General features: G+C 40.1%; 1 protein-coding gene across 2 annotated transcripts; it reads right to left on the reverse strand.

The window, feature by feature from the left end:
* Positions 1-20: 20 nt before the first annotated feature.
* Positions 21-18274, reverse strand: itgb3b (integrin beta 3b). 2 transcript variants are annotated; one of them, XM_078279359.1, is made up of 15 exons: positions 18073-18255; positions 17398-17483; positions 16424-16628; positions 15991-16243; positions 14944-15106; positions 14564-14725; positions 14309-14404; positions 13679-13768; positions 11402-11536; positions 8848-9292; positions 5429-5651; positions 5239-5339; positions 4110-4229; positions 919-1085; positions 21-299 (listed from the first exon to the last, which is right to left on the reverse strand). In XM_078279359.1, exons 1-15 carry the CDS (start codon positions 18143-18145, stop codon positions 231-233), a joined length of 2388 nt encoding a protein of 795 aa, XP_078135485.1. In that variant the 5' UTR covers positions 18146-18255; the 3' UTR covers positions 21-230. The 2 variants fall into 2 exon arrangements, with proteins under 2 accessions (XP_078135485.1, XP_078135484.1); XM_078279358.1 differs by lacking the exons at positions 21-299; positions 919-1085 and adding an exon at positions 3185-3310 and having other exon boundaries at positions 18073-18274.
* Positions 18275-18922: the final 648 nt, after the last annotated feature.

Below are 18922 nucleotides of genomic sequence, written 5' to 3' on the forward strand. Positions count from 1 at the left end.
TCTTTGTCAACCACACAAAATCAAAGCAATATCTAATTTATTAGTGTAGTATAGGTGTTTATGACAAATCCCTGATAAAAATGTGTCCTCAGAATCATTTCTACATATTTACAAACACAATAATTATTATTTATTGTCTTGTGACAGTAGAGGCCTGCACATGATTCGGTGCCTTCCCAAAAAGGACAGTAAACGTCCATTATTCTTCATGCTTGTTCAGTTCAGTAGCATCAGTCTTTTCCTCTGTATGTGATGTTCGTGAAGGTAGATGTGGCTCCTTTGTAGAGAGGATTGTGTCCCTGTTACAATACACATAAAGAGACATATGTTAAGGCGAGTTTCACAGACACAAAATAAATAAGAGATGCTTTTCTTCTTGTGGTTCAAGATTTTAGAAAATCCTAAAAAAGGCACTGGTTAATACTAGTTAAAATAGCAAATTTCATTATCTTAAATCCATCCTTGACACACACACACACACACACACACACACACACACACACACACACACACACACACACACACACACACACACACACACACACACACACATTTGTTTTTGAGGACACAAAAGGCCTATTACCAGTAAAGGCTAATTAGTGTTAGATCATTTAAACCCAGCCCTTCCGTCAACTGCCTTTTGTTCAGCTGGGAGTAACAGCACGCCACAAAAATAATAAAAAACATCTTCAGAAAACGAGTGCGAGAGACAGCGTGTGTGGCCTTCAGTGTGTGAGTGTGTGAAGGTGCAGGCATGATCGTGTATGTGTGCCATGCTGTGTTTTAAAAAACGAGTCCAAAAAAAGTGGCATTTAAATCTGAATGAACATAGACTGTACCTTGATTTCTATCTTAGTGTTGAGCAAACAGCTCAACAGAGCATTTACACACACATGCTGCTTGTCTAAATTCACTGACCGTGTCCCACTTGGCATGAGCGCGTTCTTCCTCAAATTTGGCGAACTCCCGTCTGTCGTGAATAGTGACCAGAAGTTTCCAGATAAGCAGAGCCGCCAAGCCGAGGAACAAGATGGCTCCTGCCACCGACAGAAGCACCACCAAAATGTCTGGACCCTTGGGACAGTCTGGATGGAAGGAGGAAGAGATAAAGGTATGATCAAAGTGGACACACAGAAGACGATAAGCCAGGCCAGAAGAAGTCTGATTTCATAATGTTGTTTCCTCTCTGTCTCCACATGGATTTGATCTAACTGCAACTCACTCTTCTGTTAAATGCTACAACTTTTCAGATTCCAAAGTGTGCTTATGAATTCCTGAGAATGGTCATATTGACACCTGTCATGCTGGTAGGCATATAGAACAAACGCCATTGGTGTGTGTGTTGTTGTGTGTTCTAGCATGACTAAGAGGTGCTTTCTTAAGGTTATTAGATCTGTGAAGTGATGCAAGAGAACAGGGGCAGCATAGCAGTAGCGAGCAAAACGCAATGGGACTTTTAAATACCAAAGAGCAGAGAGGAGGATGGGCTGAAGTGGAAAATAGTAACCTCGCACAGCCAGCCCACAAATCTCCCTCCCCTCATTGTGGTCTGGCAAAACTAAATAGGAATTTGATTTGTAGCGTTTCAAGAAGGCTGTACAATAGATGACTGACAATACTTACTTTAACATGAAGCCTTCCTACACCAGACTGGAATAAGACATGACTTGAATCATTCTTCATTTTATCTCTACAACATCTAGTTTAAATAGTCGTTTGTAATCTCAACACTCTTTAGTTCACTGATTGGTATAGATCCTAGTTTGCAGGCTTAATTGATTCTCAGCAGATGTTTTCTGAACTGAAATCTTGTCACAAAAATATATACAGGGAAATTGGCTGGCTTATGAGGCTAGGAGAATAAAGGTCAAGGTTATAAACGGTCCTTTAAAGGCCCTGGAAATGTATTTTCTCATTCAGCATCTTACTATGAGCAATTTGGATAATTTCTTCTGGTATGAAATGGGCGGGACTCAGTTGTCACACATAACTTAGCAATACTTCAATCAAAATGTGATGACATGATGCTAATTTGCTAATGTTGCTAGACTACTGTCAATTAGATCTGATCCACACAGTCCTAAAGAAGCAGATTAACAGATTATTAGGCTCTTTATAAATAAAACCTTCTGAATAACAAGCTGTAAACAGAAGACTCACATATAAGTTGATATTGCAAACTTGTTAGCAAACAGTTCCCATTGGGAGTTATCTTTCTGGCCACCTGATGAATGTGAGTCCAATATTTACTCTCCCTTTAGCTCTGTTTCTGGAACCCAATAACTCTTTAGGGAAAAATCAGGTGCCTGCTGCCTGTTGTGGCAGAAAAAGACACTAGAGCGAGAGTGAGCCAAAACACTTAAGTTGTGGGCCGGAAAACCAAAACAATTAGCTGACAGTTGCTATTAAGCTCTGTAGAGCTGAGATAATGCTGGGTGATAATTCTCTGTGGCTTCTTCACTACAAGTGACCTCTTTCACATACAAAGTAGTCTTCTGATCTGTTGTTAATATTGAAAATATTCATCATAGCATCATTTTGATTGTTAAATATTTAGTAATGAATATTCATCTTAGAGTTATTTCTATGTGTGTTAAAGGTCACAGGAAGCATTAACTGAAGTCTGGCAACAATTCTGTTTCCTCATTATTGGCAAAAATGTCTTACCTTTACACTTCTAGCCACCAGTGATAAGAGCCATCTGGTCCATATGTGAGTGTACTTGTTTTTTTTGCCAGGCTGTATGTCTGTATATCTAAACATTAGTCTGTGTATGAACCCTATAGCACATACGTATGTACATAGTAGTGTTGGGTAACGTTGTGGGGCAACCAGGGTGAACTTTTACAGCGGACATCAAAGCTTCACTCCTCTTCCTCTCTCCTCATTCTTAGTTTCCTCTATATCCTGCTCTTCAACTGGCCCTTTTGATCCCTATAGCTGCCTCCATTAGGGCTTGTATACATATCAAGTCAGGATGGTGCTACAAGATTATATCTGTAACATTAACTTCTTCTAAATTATAAAACTGCTTCGTCAACTTTGAAGGGTGTCTGTTTCCCATCATCCCCTTCTCTCTCCTCCTTCTCCTGTGTAACACAGCTTTATGTTTCCTTTAAAAAAAGTTTTCTATCCCTTTCTTTTGCTTACTTAGTCTCCGCTCTCTCCCTCTCATGCTTTCCTCTGAAGGATATGTAGAGTCAGCGGGTTCCAAGAGGAGCTGGGCGGCTGTTTATGACCCTCTTTGACACAGCGGGGTGCACTGTGTTCAAGGCACATTTTGGTGTACTTCTCTGCTACCCAGTTGCGCCTAAATTAAACACACACATTCATTAAAGGCAGATCCAGGGGCAGACTTTCTCTGCGGGCACTGGTGGTCATTAAAGGCTGTTTTACCACCCTACACTCTTTCTATTTGGCCACTTAACAAGCAGATGAAGGGAAGTGACAACTTGTACTTGGGTGAAGAAAAAACCCACTGATTTCCCAAGGCAAGGAAGTTTTGCTTGTTTGGCTAAATGATTATGCATTTGTGGTTGTAAATGTCATCCTTGTTAACTGTTCATCTGTCATTGTGGCTTCCCTCATCTCTTTCCACATAAAATCTTTATCATATTTATACTTTTACTGTCCTTAAAGCAGTATTATTTGTTGGCCATTTGGGGGGCAGCGAACAACCTGCCACATTATATTTGTATAAAATTATTCCAGCTAACGTATTAGCAAACAATTGCCTGATTACACATCCAGTGGACACAGAGCCGCATTAGCATTTATTTGTTTTGTTTCTAGCTACCAAACAAATGGTCCAATATATATTTATAAAATATAATATTTTCTCATTTTAGCGTTTGGTTTGGTGTTGAGGGCAAATACTACATGACTCTTTGTCTGCTGAATGCTCCACTGTGTTCTGTTTGCCATTTGGTGTTGTTCAGGTTTATCAGAGCTTTTTTGGTACTTATTTTCTGTGGGTTAATCACAAAGAACGACCACTCTGACATTACACTTACTTATTAGATCCATTATTTTTTTTAATATATATTGATTAGCGCAGCTTTAATCATGCGTGTTAGGTCAGGTATGCATGTAGGATGTTTCTCTCTTACCTGGCTCTTTGACAACAAACAAGATGGACTTTCCACTGGCGTCCTCATAGTACTGGAAACGCTCCACACAATCATCTTCATCTTTGTAAGTGCAGTTCACAGCATTTGTATCATGGAGCACTGCATGAAACATTAAGACAAAATGGTTAATCTGGTTAGTCAAGACAAAAAAGAGTTTTGTAATTCTATAAAAGATTGTCTTGAATTCCAGGGGGAAATAAACTTTATAAACACACTTTGGAATTCACACATTTTTTTCACATATTTTATTATCATTTCAGAGGCAGTTCTAGGTGATGACCATTCACTTTCGAATAAGGTGCCCTATAAAGGGTTTAGAAGTTGTAACAAATAGGTTTATCAATGGTTAATAAATAATTCACTTCATAGATCAGTTATAAAACCTCTCTGACTGTTTTTTTGACTTTTTCGCGACCTTTAAACCAAGAGACTATGTGATGTCTGTGAAATAATCACACATTCTTCCTCTTACAAATGAAAACTGTACTGAAAAAAACGGACCGTTGCTTAATTCTGTTCACGCATCTAAAGTCTTACCTGGTCTGGTATGAACAGTAGCTAATGGTGACTAAAGTTAGCTAACGTTAGCAAAGATTAGGTGGATATTGCTACGTAACTGACATTACTGAGTCAGTTCGCTGACTTTTTGACTTCTCTTGTCATGCTTCTGTTAGGCTATGCATTAGCATTAAGCATTGTCCCATAATTGCCACAGTTGCTGCTGTTCTGCAAAAGTTACACTGGATTTCTTTAAATTTATCAGGAAGGTCCCTTCGATAAATTATGACTTACTTCTCACCTTCTGGCAAAGGTTTGCAGAGCATCTGGACCTTAATCCATTTATTATCAACTTAATAACTTATGAAAAACGTAAAACCGTTTGTAATGGCAGACATGATTGTTTATTGCAATGGTTTACCACATTTTACAACCACAATATTACCTTATTACCATTCAAGAAGAATCAAAGAGCCAAAAGTATTTTTGGCAACCTGGCAACCCAAAACTGGTTCTCATTAATGACTTCTCATGGATCTATAAAGCATTAGTAAAACCATTTTATAAACCATTAATAATGCAGTTCGTTTTGGTCAGTTGGGTGTCTCACCTATTTCATCCACAAGCATAATCTCATCCTTGCAGATTCGAGAGCAGGTGTTGTCCTCAAACAGCTTTCCCCTCTTGAAATGCTTACACTCCACACACTCCCTTTTAAAAGAAAAACATACATAAGGCCATCAACTCATTTCCAATAGCTGTCTGGACACTGAATATGACAACTCAGTTTGCAGACTCACTTCTTCATAGTGCAGGCGTCAGGGCAGGTGGGGCACTTGTCACATGTGGCTCCGTAGGCCCCAGGCTGGGTGCACTCACAGGCCCCACACACACATTGGCCCCTTCCGCTGCACAACAAGCCCAGGTTGGACATGCAGGTGTCAGTACGTCTGGAGCAGTTACAGTTCTCACCCTGCCAGTCTGGTGCGCACTGGCAGAAACCACAGTTACAGACGCCATGGCCTGGAAGGGAAGAAAGGAAAAGACTATAACATTGTTTACTGTTATAACTTCCATTTCCACACACTGAAGGGTGATAGTAAAATAGTGAAAGAGGAAGCAAATGAACAATAAAGGAGAGGAGGACAGTCTGGAGCTGGTACATTTTGATACCAAACACTGGAAGGCAGAAGTTGTAAGTCATATTGTTGCAACTGTTTAAGGCCGAAAACACATTTCATTGTGTGCCTGTGGTGTCTGGAAGGCTTTTATTTTTGGCTACATGATTCAGTGTGTGTGTGTGTGTGTGTGTGTGTGTGTGTGTGTGTGTGTGTGTGTGTGTGAGAGTGAATTTCTGTGCATTGGTTTGTTGTTTTTCCATGTATCTGTGTGATGTGTGCGTGTAAGAGAGTCAATGTTTTCTGACAATGCAGAAAACATTGTGGCCTATCATTGCAAAACAATCCTCAGATAAACAATGAGACAGGAAGCTGCTTGGAACCATCTGACTCAATAAAGGATGAGCCATAAGCAAACTGCCACTACCACTTGACCACATGACGGCTGGCTTTTAATTAGACCATTCTGTGTGGGGAAGAACAAAGACTATGGTGCTCATACTGAAAAAGGTATTTCAAGACAACAGCAGACCATGTTGTACACACACACAGTTCTCTCTGACTTGGCCCTTTTCTTACCAAACATGGGTTTATTTTTAGCCTTATTACACCACACCAGCCAATGAGTAAGCAGAAAGGTATTTTCATGTTAATATATGGGCTTTTGGGAATACAGCAAAAACATTTATGTGTGAGAGCAGCAGAGGGGGTGGTTGAGTGATATATGAGATCTTATGATGTGATGAAGCTTGAGGCAGTCTGTGCCAAAACGTATGCAATTAACAATGCTTAAATAAAATATCCCCTGACCAATCTCAATACCAGTTCATGTGTTTTACCTACTCATATGTAACTAATAGGAATTGCTTCAATGGAGAAGAGCACTTGTGAGAGAGGCTTGTACATTTTGACTCCTCCTGTTGTCCTCTGCCATTTTAATCCTGCCAACTTTACTAGTCGGGCTCTGTACAAAAGGTAACAAAATCTGCTTGCCAGCACCTCTAAAGCTCACTAACTAACAGTTAGGTTTGTCTATACAACCGGAGCGGTTTCCCGCTGTTTCCAGTCTTTATGCTAAGATTAGCTAACCAACTGCTCCCAGTATCATCATCTTTAACTGACAGACAGGTGAGCAAATCTTCTCATCTTAAACTCAATAAGAAATCAAAAATGCACATTTACCAAAATGTTGGACTATCCCTGAGTGGTGAGCCAAACATTATTGGTGGAATTATTTGCAATAAACATAAAACCTCTAACTGTCAGCAATGAAAGCAAATTAACTACTATTAGAAAAAGACTGACAGCATTGTTAAGTATGGTCTAACGCCTACTTTACACAGCTAATCCCAGACTGAAAAGTCACTCATAAGATCTCAATTACAATTACATACTCAGGATAACATCATGTGTTGTGACTTGATGACATACTGTCTCTTTTAAAACATGAGGAGAAGGATCATGAGGCAGCGAGTTAAAGCTCTTAACAATTACCAAACACAAACTCATTCCAACTGTCTAAAAATCTCAACTGCAATGGAATAAAACAACATCAATAATATCTGATGTGATAGGATGTCGAATTCCTACTGACCCGATTGTTTTGTTACTTAATGATAACTCTAAATTACACCTACTTGGGAGACAGTAGAAAATTTGGCTAGCCAGATCAACCGCGACCAAGAAAAACAGTAATAAAAAAAAAGTATAAAACAGTGGTTGGCGTATTTTCTAGACATAGTTATGCTGGAGCTCTCTATAGTAAGGATTAACAAAGCCAAATCATCAACTATAGACCTATGGAAAAACGCAGCAGCACAAGTATCAGTCCTAATGACCTCAGCATCACAAGAATTAGAGGAGAGTGACTAGGCAAGGTGTGATTTCTGTTTTTGTTTATTTTTATGTTTTTGTTTTCCTCGAGACCGCAGAGGGTGGGAGAGGGTTGTTGTTCTTGTTCAATTGTGTTTGTCTGTTCTGTATGTTTAAAAATATAAAACCAATAAAAAATTGATCTTAAAAAAAATAATTATAATCTCAACCGCAACGGAAGAAACTTTCAGAAAAGTGAGAGTGCCCTCTGACCGGAGAGAGCTACCGTTATACTTGAAAAAGGTTCCTTTGTGCATGAATCCTGTTGAACTCTGTGATACAAAAGCTTGGCCTGGCTGACAAAAACATACAACCTGAGCTTACACTCACACACGGTGCACACACCACACCTATGTTTATTGTGAATGGACCCCATGTCCTGGGCAGAAGGGAGAGTTGTTATTGTGTGTAATTCTTCCCAGATGAGGTGGGTGGCAAGTCATGTGATAAAGGGGGACTGCCAACCCCGACGGCAAAGGTACACACATTCTCTGAAACTCTACCACAGACACAGATGTTCATGACAGTCAGTGGGGCATTTTAGCCTTCTTCACCTTTCAATTGTACCAATATGGCATGGTGTGTGTTGTCAAAATAATGTTAAAGGAATAGTTTTTGGGGAAACACGTTTTTGTTCAAAGAGTCAGATGAGAAGATCAATACGACCCTCATGTCTGTGTGTTAAATATTTTGATATACAACAAGCAACTGGTTAGCTTAGCTTAGCTTAGCTTATCTTATTTTAGCGTAAAAAACTGGAACTGGGAAAACAGCTTTGTGTGGAACTACCACAAAGTCACTGCACCTGGCCAAAACATAGACCGGCACATCACCTCCCCTAAAAAAACATTTGTTTTTATTTGTGCGGATAAAACAAACAATATATGGCGTGTTAATTAGTGAGTTTTAGTGGTGTTGATAGGCAGATTTTGTTACCTTTGGACAGAGCCAGGCTAGCCCTTTAACCCCTTAATGCTAAGCTAAGCTAGCCGGCTGAAGGATACGAAGAAGCACATTTCCCAAAGTGTTGCACTATTTAAAGTTTCATCACACGTTTTGCATCAGAAAATAATGAAAAAGGCAGATGAATCAATAATGAAAACAATCATTAGTTGCAGCCCTATAGTTGTCGATTAAATTCCTGTCAACTGACTAATTATCTAATACTTTCAGCCCTATCAGCTCAGGTAAATGAATTACAAAAGAAGAAGAAGGTCATAAGATCTTACCTGAGCACAGTTCCCCTTTGTAGCGCAGGCAGTTGAAGTCATCACATTCACACAGCTTTCCCCAGACTTTTCCGAAGTCACTGCTGTGGCACACACACTGGCCACACACACAGTCCCCACGGCCGCTGCAGATGGCAGACTGAGGTCCTCCAGAGCCTGCAGGTCCGCTGCAGCGGTCCTGCTCTGTGGGGTTATAGTCACCCTCTGCACACTCGCAGTGCGGCCCTAAGCGACCCGGGTGGCACAGGCAAATGCCACACTCATATGTGCCGTTGCCTTGGTTACATTTGGGGCTATTGGGCTGGGCCTTGGTCTGGCACTTGCAGTCACACTCGAAGTTGACAGTGATGGAGAGGGAGTCCTTGAAGCCCACAGGCTTAATGATGAAAGTTTTCTTCTTCTGTTTGGGGCAACCTCGAGCTCTGGCCTCCACGCTGAAAGAGACCTGGATGAGAGGAGGGAATTGAAATCGTAACATTTTGGGGGCGAAAGAAGTTTTTGGTTCAAACTGGTTTTGAGCCTTACCTTTTTTAAATGTTTTTTTTATTGGAAAAGAGATTCTGCATCCACACTTTGTGAAACCGATCATACTGTATCACCCTGGTGTAGATTACATAATATGTAACAGCACTTTAATGGTTCAGTTAATGTTTACGTATTTAATAGCCTCACACTGAAATTGTGAGCATTCGGTGGAAACAGCACAAAGACCTGACACAGGGAATGCCTCCATATGTATTCAGTCAAAGTAATTGTTCATTCAGCGCTGCATCCAAATCTGGTAAATGTCCAAAAGTGGGCAGTTACAACATCTGGAGAGACAGCCATATATGGCGAAAACAAGAGGGTTTGAGGCAGAGAGAAAGAAATGTGGAGGCCAAAAATGTTACCTGGAGTGAGGAGAGAGCAAGGAAAGAGCCAAAGAAGCTGTGATAAAGAAAAAATGCAACAACAAAAAACGAACGAAGAGAACTGTTTAAGCAGACGGTTTGTTTTAAATGGAGCTGTCAAAAGAAGAATGGAAAAACAAGAAAACATCAACTAAAAAAGACAAACTCAGAGACAGTGCTGAATGTGCTCTTTTTTCCCATCATCTGCTTTTTGACACCACGAGGAACTGGGGGAATTCTAACTTTAAAGACATATAGATAGCAGCCAGAAGGGAAATGGAAAGAGACCAAAAAGAAGGTGAAAATACTATATGGAACTAACTAATGTTATTTTTGCAACTGTATGATTATGGCCACTAGAGTTAGGACATGTTGGTTGGGGGTGAAAAAGTTGGCACAAGAGTCAATAATATAATTTCATACTGTGTAAATGCCCATTTAGCCTATTCATTTTTTCATTTAATCATCTTGGCCCCCTTGGGAGCATAGGGCCTCCACCTCACTCTCCTCTGCGCTAAGGTCTTTACTTTTTATTTTATTTCTGTTTATTTGAATAGGGACAGATACAAAAAGCATAGATTATTACACAAAGAACAATCCAATGCCTGTATCACAGTGTTTATAGCCATGGCTAATTCGCAACACCTGTCCCTACTTCTTGCCAGGAGATCCCCATCTTGGTCAGTTCATCAAGCGTGGACCGCCTCCAGTTGGATTTAGGTTTCCCTACCTTCCTCTTGCCTTGGGGATTATCCAGAGCTTGTCTTGTTATGTTCCTCGGATCCTTCCTAAGTGTATGACCGATCCATCCCCTCTTTCTGGATTTGATTTCTATGTGGATTTGCTCCTGGTTCATGCGTCTCCACAGGTCTACATTTGATATCTTGTTGGGCCACCAAATCCTCAGTATGTATCTGAGACAGTTGTTAATGAACACTACGGAGTAGTTTATCGATGGTTGATTTGGTGGTTTTCCAGGTTTTCCAGCCATATAGAAGGACAGATTTTATGTTTGTATTGAAGATTCTGATTTTGGTGTTGCTAGAGAGCTGGGAAGAGAGCCAAACAGGTCAGAGTGTTCTAAAGGCATGTCTTGCTTTGCTGATGCGCAGCTCGACATCTTTATTAGCTCTTCCATCTGTGCTGATGTTGCTTCCCAGGTATACAAACTCGACCACATCTTCCAGGGATTGCTCCTCGATTGTAATAGGTTGGTGGGTTTTGGTGTTGAGCCTCATGACCTTGGTCTTCCCAACGTTTATTTAGCCTATTGCATCCTTAAAACTATTTTTTCTTAAAACAAGCACTGCATCTGCTCAATGGGATGCCCATTTTTGCACCTATTTTCTTATACAAACCATTTTTTTAGGGAATTTTACAAAATTAAGTTTCATTTTCTTTCTACATGTGCAGCAATCTGCCATATCCAGTTGCAGAATGTTGACATAATTTCTAGAAATATCGTAACAATAGATACAACTGTGTGGTGACTGGTTTGGGGTCCTTGGACAAATATAATAGGGGCATAAATGATAATTTCTTCAAATTTTTTATATCTATTTTCAAAGAAACCATCCATGAAGGTAAATCAATATTTGGTTAAAAGTAGACATTACTTCATTTTAAGGGGTCACAGCCAAACAAAAAGGTGGACATGGACTGACCGTGTCTCCTATCTTGAGTCCAGAGCAGGATTTGAGGCCAGGGATAAGCTCTCCATTCAGACAAGTGGCATTGAAGGACAGAGACAGCTCCTCTGGGACGCCTTGAAGCTCCAGCTCCACCTTGGAACGGATTTTCTGGCGACACCATTGAAAGAAAACAGCAGTAAACACATACACATGAAAGGATGAGTGCATAGCCTTGTGCCATGAAACAAACTGCATGGTAGTTTTTAAATTAGGTTGTGCCGAGCCAAATCCCATGCTCAGTAAAATCATATCTGATCTGCCACATTGCTGACTGTTTTTTTTTTACAAGCCAATACAAATCATTTCCGTCTCCCAATCTGTGTGAATACAGTTTTTCATGATCGCTATGACAATTTTTTTCAATACTTTTAACAACTTTCCTAAACTCTTAACGCACCAACACACCTACAACACACGATTGACAAAACAGTTAATTTCATGCTCAAAATCACACATTGAAAACTAAACTCTAACACTGATTTTCAAAATACAATAATTCACTAACACAATATACTATGTCTACTAAAACAATGCAAACATGTCTCAAAATCAAATAATTTTTCCAAAACACTAACACATGTTCTCTCCCAACAGGAACATTTAGTCAATCATAGAACAATAAAATGCAAAACACTAACATCCCATGGAATTACAGAAACTGCATTATTTTATATGTGTCAGGTCTGCCCTTATACAACAGACAATAGTTGTTGTATCGATCATAGATTGTGTTTCTCTTGAAGCCTCTCTACATTTTTGGTTTGTTGGGTTTAGTAAATGCATGCATTTTGTTTCTTTTGCTGCAGAAATTCAATGAATGACCCATCTCAGAGTAGCTTTATAGAATGTACGGTTTACTGTATGAAAAAAAGAAGACAGAGACAGAATTGTCCTGGTACTCGTCTCCCTCTCACTTGTGCAGCAATTTTTCTTACTTTGTTTGTGTTCATCTTTATTGTTCCTTTTCCACACAAAAATCAGCCCAAATAGGTCCTCTTTTACTGTATGTACTACAGTAACATATGGTCATGCGATTGAAAGACAATCACCTGAGTGTGTTTCCTAGATGGGAATCAGCTGTGATTGATCTATTTGCATAGCTTCAATCAGCTGTTTCTCAGTAGCAATGGAATAAAATGGAGGGGGTATATTTGTGTTTATTTGTAAACAGCTGTTCACTTTCACTTTAGCCTATAGTTAGGTTAGAACTTGATGTTATCTGTTCTGACATACAGTGTGAAAGCATTTGCAAATTGGTCAGTAAAGATCCATTGTTTTGGTCTTGGTTGAGCTTGTGTGTAAAAGAAGTTCAAGCATTTTACATTTGTGTTAACTGTATGCATTTTGTGTCAAAGCAACAAGAAATGTGTTAAATGTATAGCCTACACAGACAGATGTTCTGCTGAAAAATGTAGAGAGGCTTCAAGAGAAACTGCAGTGCAAAACACAATCTATGATCAATACAATCACTATTGTCTGTTGTATAAGGGCAGACCTGACACATATAAAATAATGCAGTTTCTGTAATTCCATGTGATGTTAGTGTTTTGTATGATGTTGTTCTATGATTGACTAAATGTTCCTGTTGGAAGAGAACATGTGTTAGTGTTTAGGAAGAATTATTTGATTTTGAGACATGTTTGCATTGTTTTGGTGGACATAGTGTATTGTGTTAGTGAATTATTGTATTTTGAAAATCAGTGTTGGAGTTTAGTTTTCAATGTGTGATTTTGAGCATGAAATTAACTGTTTTGCCAATCATGTGTTGTAGGTGTGTTGGTGCGTTAAGAGTTTAGGAAAGTTGTTAAAGGTATTGAAAAAAGTGTCATAGCGATCATAAAAAACGGTAACGTACTGCTCTAATTAAATGCAAGCCTTTACATTAATTTGGATGTACAGTGCACACATTGACAAACAAGCTTGTATGTACATCGGTACACACATTACAAAGTCACAGCCAGCTAAAAAAAGCTAAAATTATTTTTTCAGCTAATTCACCTGTTCTCTGTATAATAAACCAAATAAAACATGAACAATGAAACAGCAGGAGTCTCACACATTTGGTCAGCTTCACACATCAGCCACTGTGGAACTTCTACCAAGACTTTGTCCTGACCGTGTATGACTCAGACACTGTGGGTGTGTGTCAGCAAACACATGTCATCCCCTGAAACACCATCTAGTCTAAGGCTGGTTTGTGTGTGTGTGTGTGTGTGTGTGTGTGTGTGTGTGTGTGTGTGTAAGACTTACAGCGTACGCCTTCAGTATGAGCTGAATAACATTGCCCGAGTCGTTGGACAGCGTTCCTACTGTGGTGCCAGGAATCAGCTCACTATAGTTCTACAAGACAGAGCGACAGACAGACTGGAAGACTGTTGTCATCCTACATAGTCAGGAAACTAATAATAATAACTAATGACGATAGTTGTGAGATTTGCACCAAACCTGTAAACTCATATCGCCCACAAATGGTTGTGTGAAAACACCCTAATGAAGCAGAAGTTTATCACACTCTAACCTCATGCCATCCCAATGTTGTTACATTCTTGACCTGGTTTCCTTTATGAACAGTTTCCCTTTAACAGTTAGTTGCAACAGTGTTTCCAGTTTGGTGAAAACTGAGTATGTATCTCGTTGTGTGTATTAGTGATTCATTTTGAGTTTCCATTCTTCCAAAGCAGGATCCAAGAATCTCAGTCTAAAACCATTGAGGTTTGGAGGACTTTAGCTACAGTGTGTTCAAGATGAGATGATTACCGAGTGGGATTTGTCATCCTCTCAGTTTCAGTTTGAAAAACAATGCTTAATTTACGCTTTTGAACAGAACTTGAACAGAGTAAAATGCTGGATGTGCTGAGTGTGAACTGCAGAGCTCCTGACCTGGTACAGAGGAACCACAGGATTGGTGACAGCAAAAATGAGATTAATGTTGTTCTCCGACATCTTCTCTGTGATCAGAGCTAGAGATGGGTAATCCTGTGAGGCCAAACCAGACGGTGTGGTTAGCACATGCGGACATGAACAGTGACATGTTTCTTTTCATACACTTATTTAAACAAAGTCTTTCATTGTTTCTTTATCATACTGTTTCTGTTTACTGTCTGCGCACCAAACACACACTAAATATACACTAACCATGGTGGTAGACATGCTGTACATTTTGTCAGAGTTGAGGTGGCACTGCCCATCGTTTGGCTGCACGATTCCAGCCAGACGACCATCCAGAGCCACGTGAGTCTTAGCGTCCGAGGTGAAGATCAGCAGGTGGGATGCACCAGGGCGCCAACCGATCTGCTCCTAGTTCCCATCAAACCACGTAAAAATTCAGCTTTTGAATAAGGGAATACACTTTTAGTGGACCCTCATCTAAAGTAGCAAAGCTCTTTCTGATTAACTTTAACTGTATCATCTAATTCTTCTCTTGGAAAACTTGAAATGTTTATAATTGTACAAGTGTGACAAAAGAGACAAAGACTGTAAAACAAAGTCATGAGACAGTGAGTGAGTCTCTCCACCTTGCACACAGCAGCCTGGATGATGGCATCGAAGCCTCCCTCCGGGGCATCGCGGTTCCTGGACACCATCTGCTTCTTCACTTCCTCTGTGAAGCGGCCCACCTCCTCCGTCAGGGACAGAACGTGTTTGTAGCCAAACTGGGGCAGACAGGTGGTGTTAATGCTGTCAATGAAACAGAGATCAACTGATCAGGGTTCAGCTTCTTCATTCATCTGAACATCTGTTTCATGGCAATCCATTCAATAGTTGTCTGTGCCAAAGCGGTGGATCGACCAGCAGACCAACGTTGCCATCCCTACAGACTTTAGAGTCATTTCTCCTGTTCATCAGTATATTTTTCTGTTCCAAACAGCTGTTAGTTTCCCAAAGATTAACATTTGGTTAAAATGGCTCTCCTGCAGTGCCAGTGGACCCCTCTTTCTCTCTGTATTGTACACTACTGGACCAAAATTCTCCACTTGTCTTATCTTTTATCCAAACATTCCTGAAGGCTGGAGCTCGGCAGACTGTGTGTACAGCGGAAAAGTAAATGACCCCAAGAGACCGTAAACCACCAAACCAACCTCAGAGGAGGCTTTGGGTGGGGTTATGACAGTTTGCATTGTCGGGCAGATTACCTGCGGCTGATTCAGAGCAGCTGACCAAGCAACTGTAAGCCTTTAACAAGTGCTGTGACTCTGAGCCCGATGCATTTTTACTGTGCAACGCTGTGTTTAAAGGTGTCCTCACAAAATGACATCATCTGCATAATGAAGCTACTTCCCACATGCAGACATAAACAACCACTGAAATCAACACTGGTGGCTGCTTATTAGGAATGTAAAACATTGCTCGAATGCAGCCACTAAAAGAAACTTTCCATTACAGAGAGATCTGGATTCAGTTTAGGTACTTGTGTACAGACAGGGACACTTAAGGAGGACCACTGTGTTGTCCAAGATGGTTGAATAATACACTGTTGATGAAATCACTGAAAGAGGACAGCATAACATCAATCCACAAGGGTGCAAATACTGTATGAAGTACTTTTTAAACTTGTCTTTTACCTGTAGCAGGGGTTCTTAACAGCTTCTTTGGGGGAGATGTACATGTAGGGCGAGAGCGGCTTGTCCACAAAAGCCCCAAAGCCCATGCGGAGGTTGCTTGTGGTGCGGTTCATGGCCTCGGCCAGGCCTTTGCCCAGCGTCCTCAGGCGGAAGAGGTCATCGTTCATGGAGTAGGAGAGATCCATGAGGTAGTAGAGATCCACAGGGTAGTCCTCTACCTGACGCACTTTCACTGTGAAACGCTTAGCATCATCTGGTAAGTGTGATACAGAAACACCATTTTTTTAAATAGATTTGCAAGATATTATTGGTAACTTCTACAGTAACGGTTGTATGTAACTCCCCTCTAAATCAAAACAAAATATCTCTCCTTTAGTATATTAGACACTGCATCACTGTTGTAAAAAACACAAACTCAGATGGTAAACCCTACCTGGCCTGAGGGTGATGTGTAGTTTCTGGGGATTTATCTGGGTGACGTCTTGTGTGGCCCCCGCGGCCTTGTTGCTGAGGGGCCGGTCCTCGATCACCTGCAGTTTGCTGGTTGGAGACTCCAGAGCTGATAGAGCACAGCCTGCTGCCACCAGGTTACTCTTCAAATCACAGCGAGAAGAACTGGCAACCCCCTGGCCAAAGTCCTGGCAGAAGCGGCATTTTTTACATGTTATACAGAAAAGCAGTTTCCAGCAACCTCCTCACTGGTTTGGAAGTAAATTAATGTGTTAAAAATGTAATCAAAAAATCGTTTATTTAAAGAATCCCCATCTGTAGTAAAGCTGTGTTAAGAGAGAAGGGCATATTGGATTCATATGAAGGCTAAACTTCAAATGGTCCAACATTATGTTTCTATTAAAAACTCCTGTGCGAATCCATATTTATTGAATAAAGAAGCACTCCAACATCTCTCCAACAAATTCCGGACTTAAAGGCAAATTCCACCTTAAATTAAAATATCCATCCCAGCTGAACACCATCTGATACTTCAACCAGTGCTTCTGAACATGAAGAAGTCTCAGCAATAAACCAGAGTACTCATGTTGAAGTTGAGTAGGTCGAGTAAGTTGACCACCAGTTTTACAGTATTAAATCATTGTGCTTATTAGTTTGAACCAGAAAATATGACTACATCCGCATGCAGTCACACAAGTTTAGTCACTGTGTCAAGAATCATATTTAAAAAAAGAAAAAAAAAACAGAATTTGGATAGTACAAGGTGTTTAGAGATGAGTTGACTTTAAGAAGGCATTTATTTCATCGGAACCTATTTTTAATGTTCTCAGTATAAAAAAAAAAATCTTGTCAACCAGATTAAATGGCTGATGAGGAGATCAGACTGTACCACCCTGCACCAGCCCGGCTGGCAGAAAGCCTGTTGCCTGAATGAAGTGAAGTGGAAAAGGAACCCACCTCCTGGAAGCACCATGCACAGCTGGGGTGCACAGCCAGACATTGCTTGCATGTGCTGGCCCCTCTGGAGGTGCAGACATTTGAACCTGTAACCAAAAACTGAGTTATTTTTTCCAAATGTACAGCAATTACTTGATTATAACGTTAACCTTATATGGGGGTTATTATCTGCTGTACCTAGTTGTGTGAATCCACTTATTACCATGTCTATTTAAAATAAACCAATAATAATTATATAGGGAACTTGACTTTTGGATGTGGCATCAGAGTTTTTGTATATTTCTCAGTAAAAAGATTAGGAGCAGAGAGAACAAGTTAAACATACAGAGTTTGTTTAATAAAATTAGATAATTAAACCTGCATATGATAACATTTTGGGACAATGAAACCTAGAGACGTTTTCAGATGTTGGATATATGATTAAAACTATTTATTCTACACACATGATGCATCCTGAACAAAAACAACAAAAAACAGCACTGACACCTTAGAGTGGACATGTTACCAGGACAGGCATATTCTGTCCAGGTAGAAGCAAGTTTCTAATACATAATTCTTCTAATTCTTAGTAGAGATGAAAACTTGTCTCACGTGTCTTCTCCCTGTAATATATTCTTGGCTACACGGGCAAAAACATGAAAACGACAGCGGCAGAGCAGAAAATGAAAACTTTACCGTTAACTGCTGTTATTCCAGTAAAGATCAAAACACACGTCCATAATATCCTTTGCGCCGGGAGAGCACCCATCCTGGTGCGGGTTCTCTGTAAGGACGGAGCCTGCCAACGAGCTCTGCTGGAAGTGTAAGCAGAGAAGAACGAGAAAAAACTTTTTACATCAGCAATCGACACAACTCCAAATAGAGTCAAATGTGGTCACACCACCCCCTCCCCTACTCCCGCATCCGCAGCTCTCATTATCATACAATTAAATGTAGTGGGCGGGAAAAGTGCAGCATCCAAAAGCTGTGAGTTAGAGGAGCTTTTATTTTGGTAGCGGGCAGATCTGCAGCATCAAACATGCGACATATTATACCAGCTGGAATGTGGTTGTTCACTCAGGTATCTGTTTAAAGTTTCTTTTACTCAATATAGCATAGGATATAGGCGAGTGTAATATTCAAATATCATGAACAAGTGCACATTCATTTTTGATTTTGGAAAAACTGAATGTAAGTGTTATTTCTCAGTGTAATATTCTTTTATTTTTATTTTATTTTTTTTATTGGCTGAACCACTGCATTAAGATGTGTTATTGCGCTATGCAAATAAGAGATAGGCTTAATATAAAGTAAGCATTAACTGTAATCAAGTCTTTATGAGCTTTGCATTAGTATACACTGCCCACTAGTGAACATAAGCTGTAAGGACGAGTGTCACCCCTTGGTAGGTCTGAACCATAGACCGTAAATATAAGTAATAATATGTACAGTCTATGGTCTGCAGGATTTACTAGAAAGAATGTCTCTTTTCTTTTGATAATGCCACAAATGACCAAATAATAACTCAAAAATGTGTTCAAAAAAT

This window comes from Sander vitreus, chromosome 21 (assembly GCF_031162955.1).
Source record: "Sander vitreus isolate 19-12246 chromosome 21, sanVit1, whole genome shotgun sequence".
Classification (NCBI taxonomy): Eukaryota; Metazoa; Chordata; class Actinopteri; order Perciformes; family Percidae; genus Sander; species Sander vitreus.

What these genes read in the sequence shown, in the direction of transcription:
- itgb3b (XM_078279359.1), bottom strand. Translation starts at nt 18,145, where the DNA reads ATGGGTGCTCTCCCGGCGCAAAGGATATTATGGACGTGTGTTTTGATC. An exon ending in ACACATCACCCTCAGGCCAG is followed by an intron (nt 16,244 to 16,423) that starts GTAGGGTTTACC and finishes CACACTTACCAG; the next exon opens with ATGATGCTAAGCGTTTCACA. An exon ending in ACAGCATGTCTACCACCATG is followed by an intron (nt 14,405 to 14,563) that starts GTTAGTGTATAT and finishes TTGGCCTCACAG; the next exon opens with GATTACCCATCTCTAGCTCT.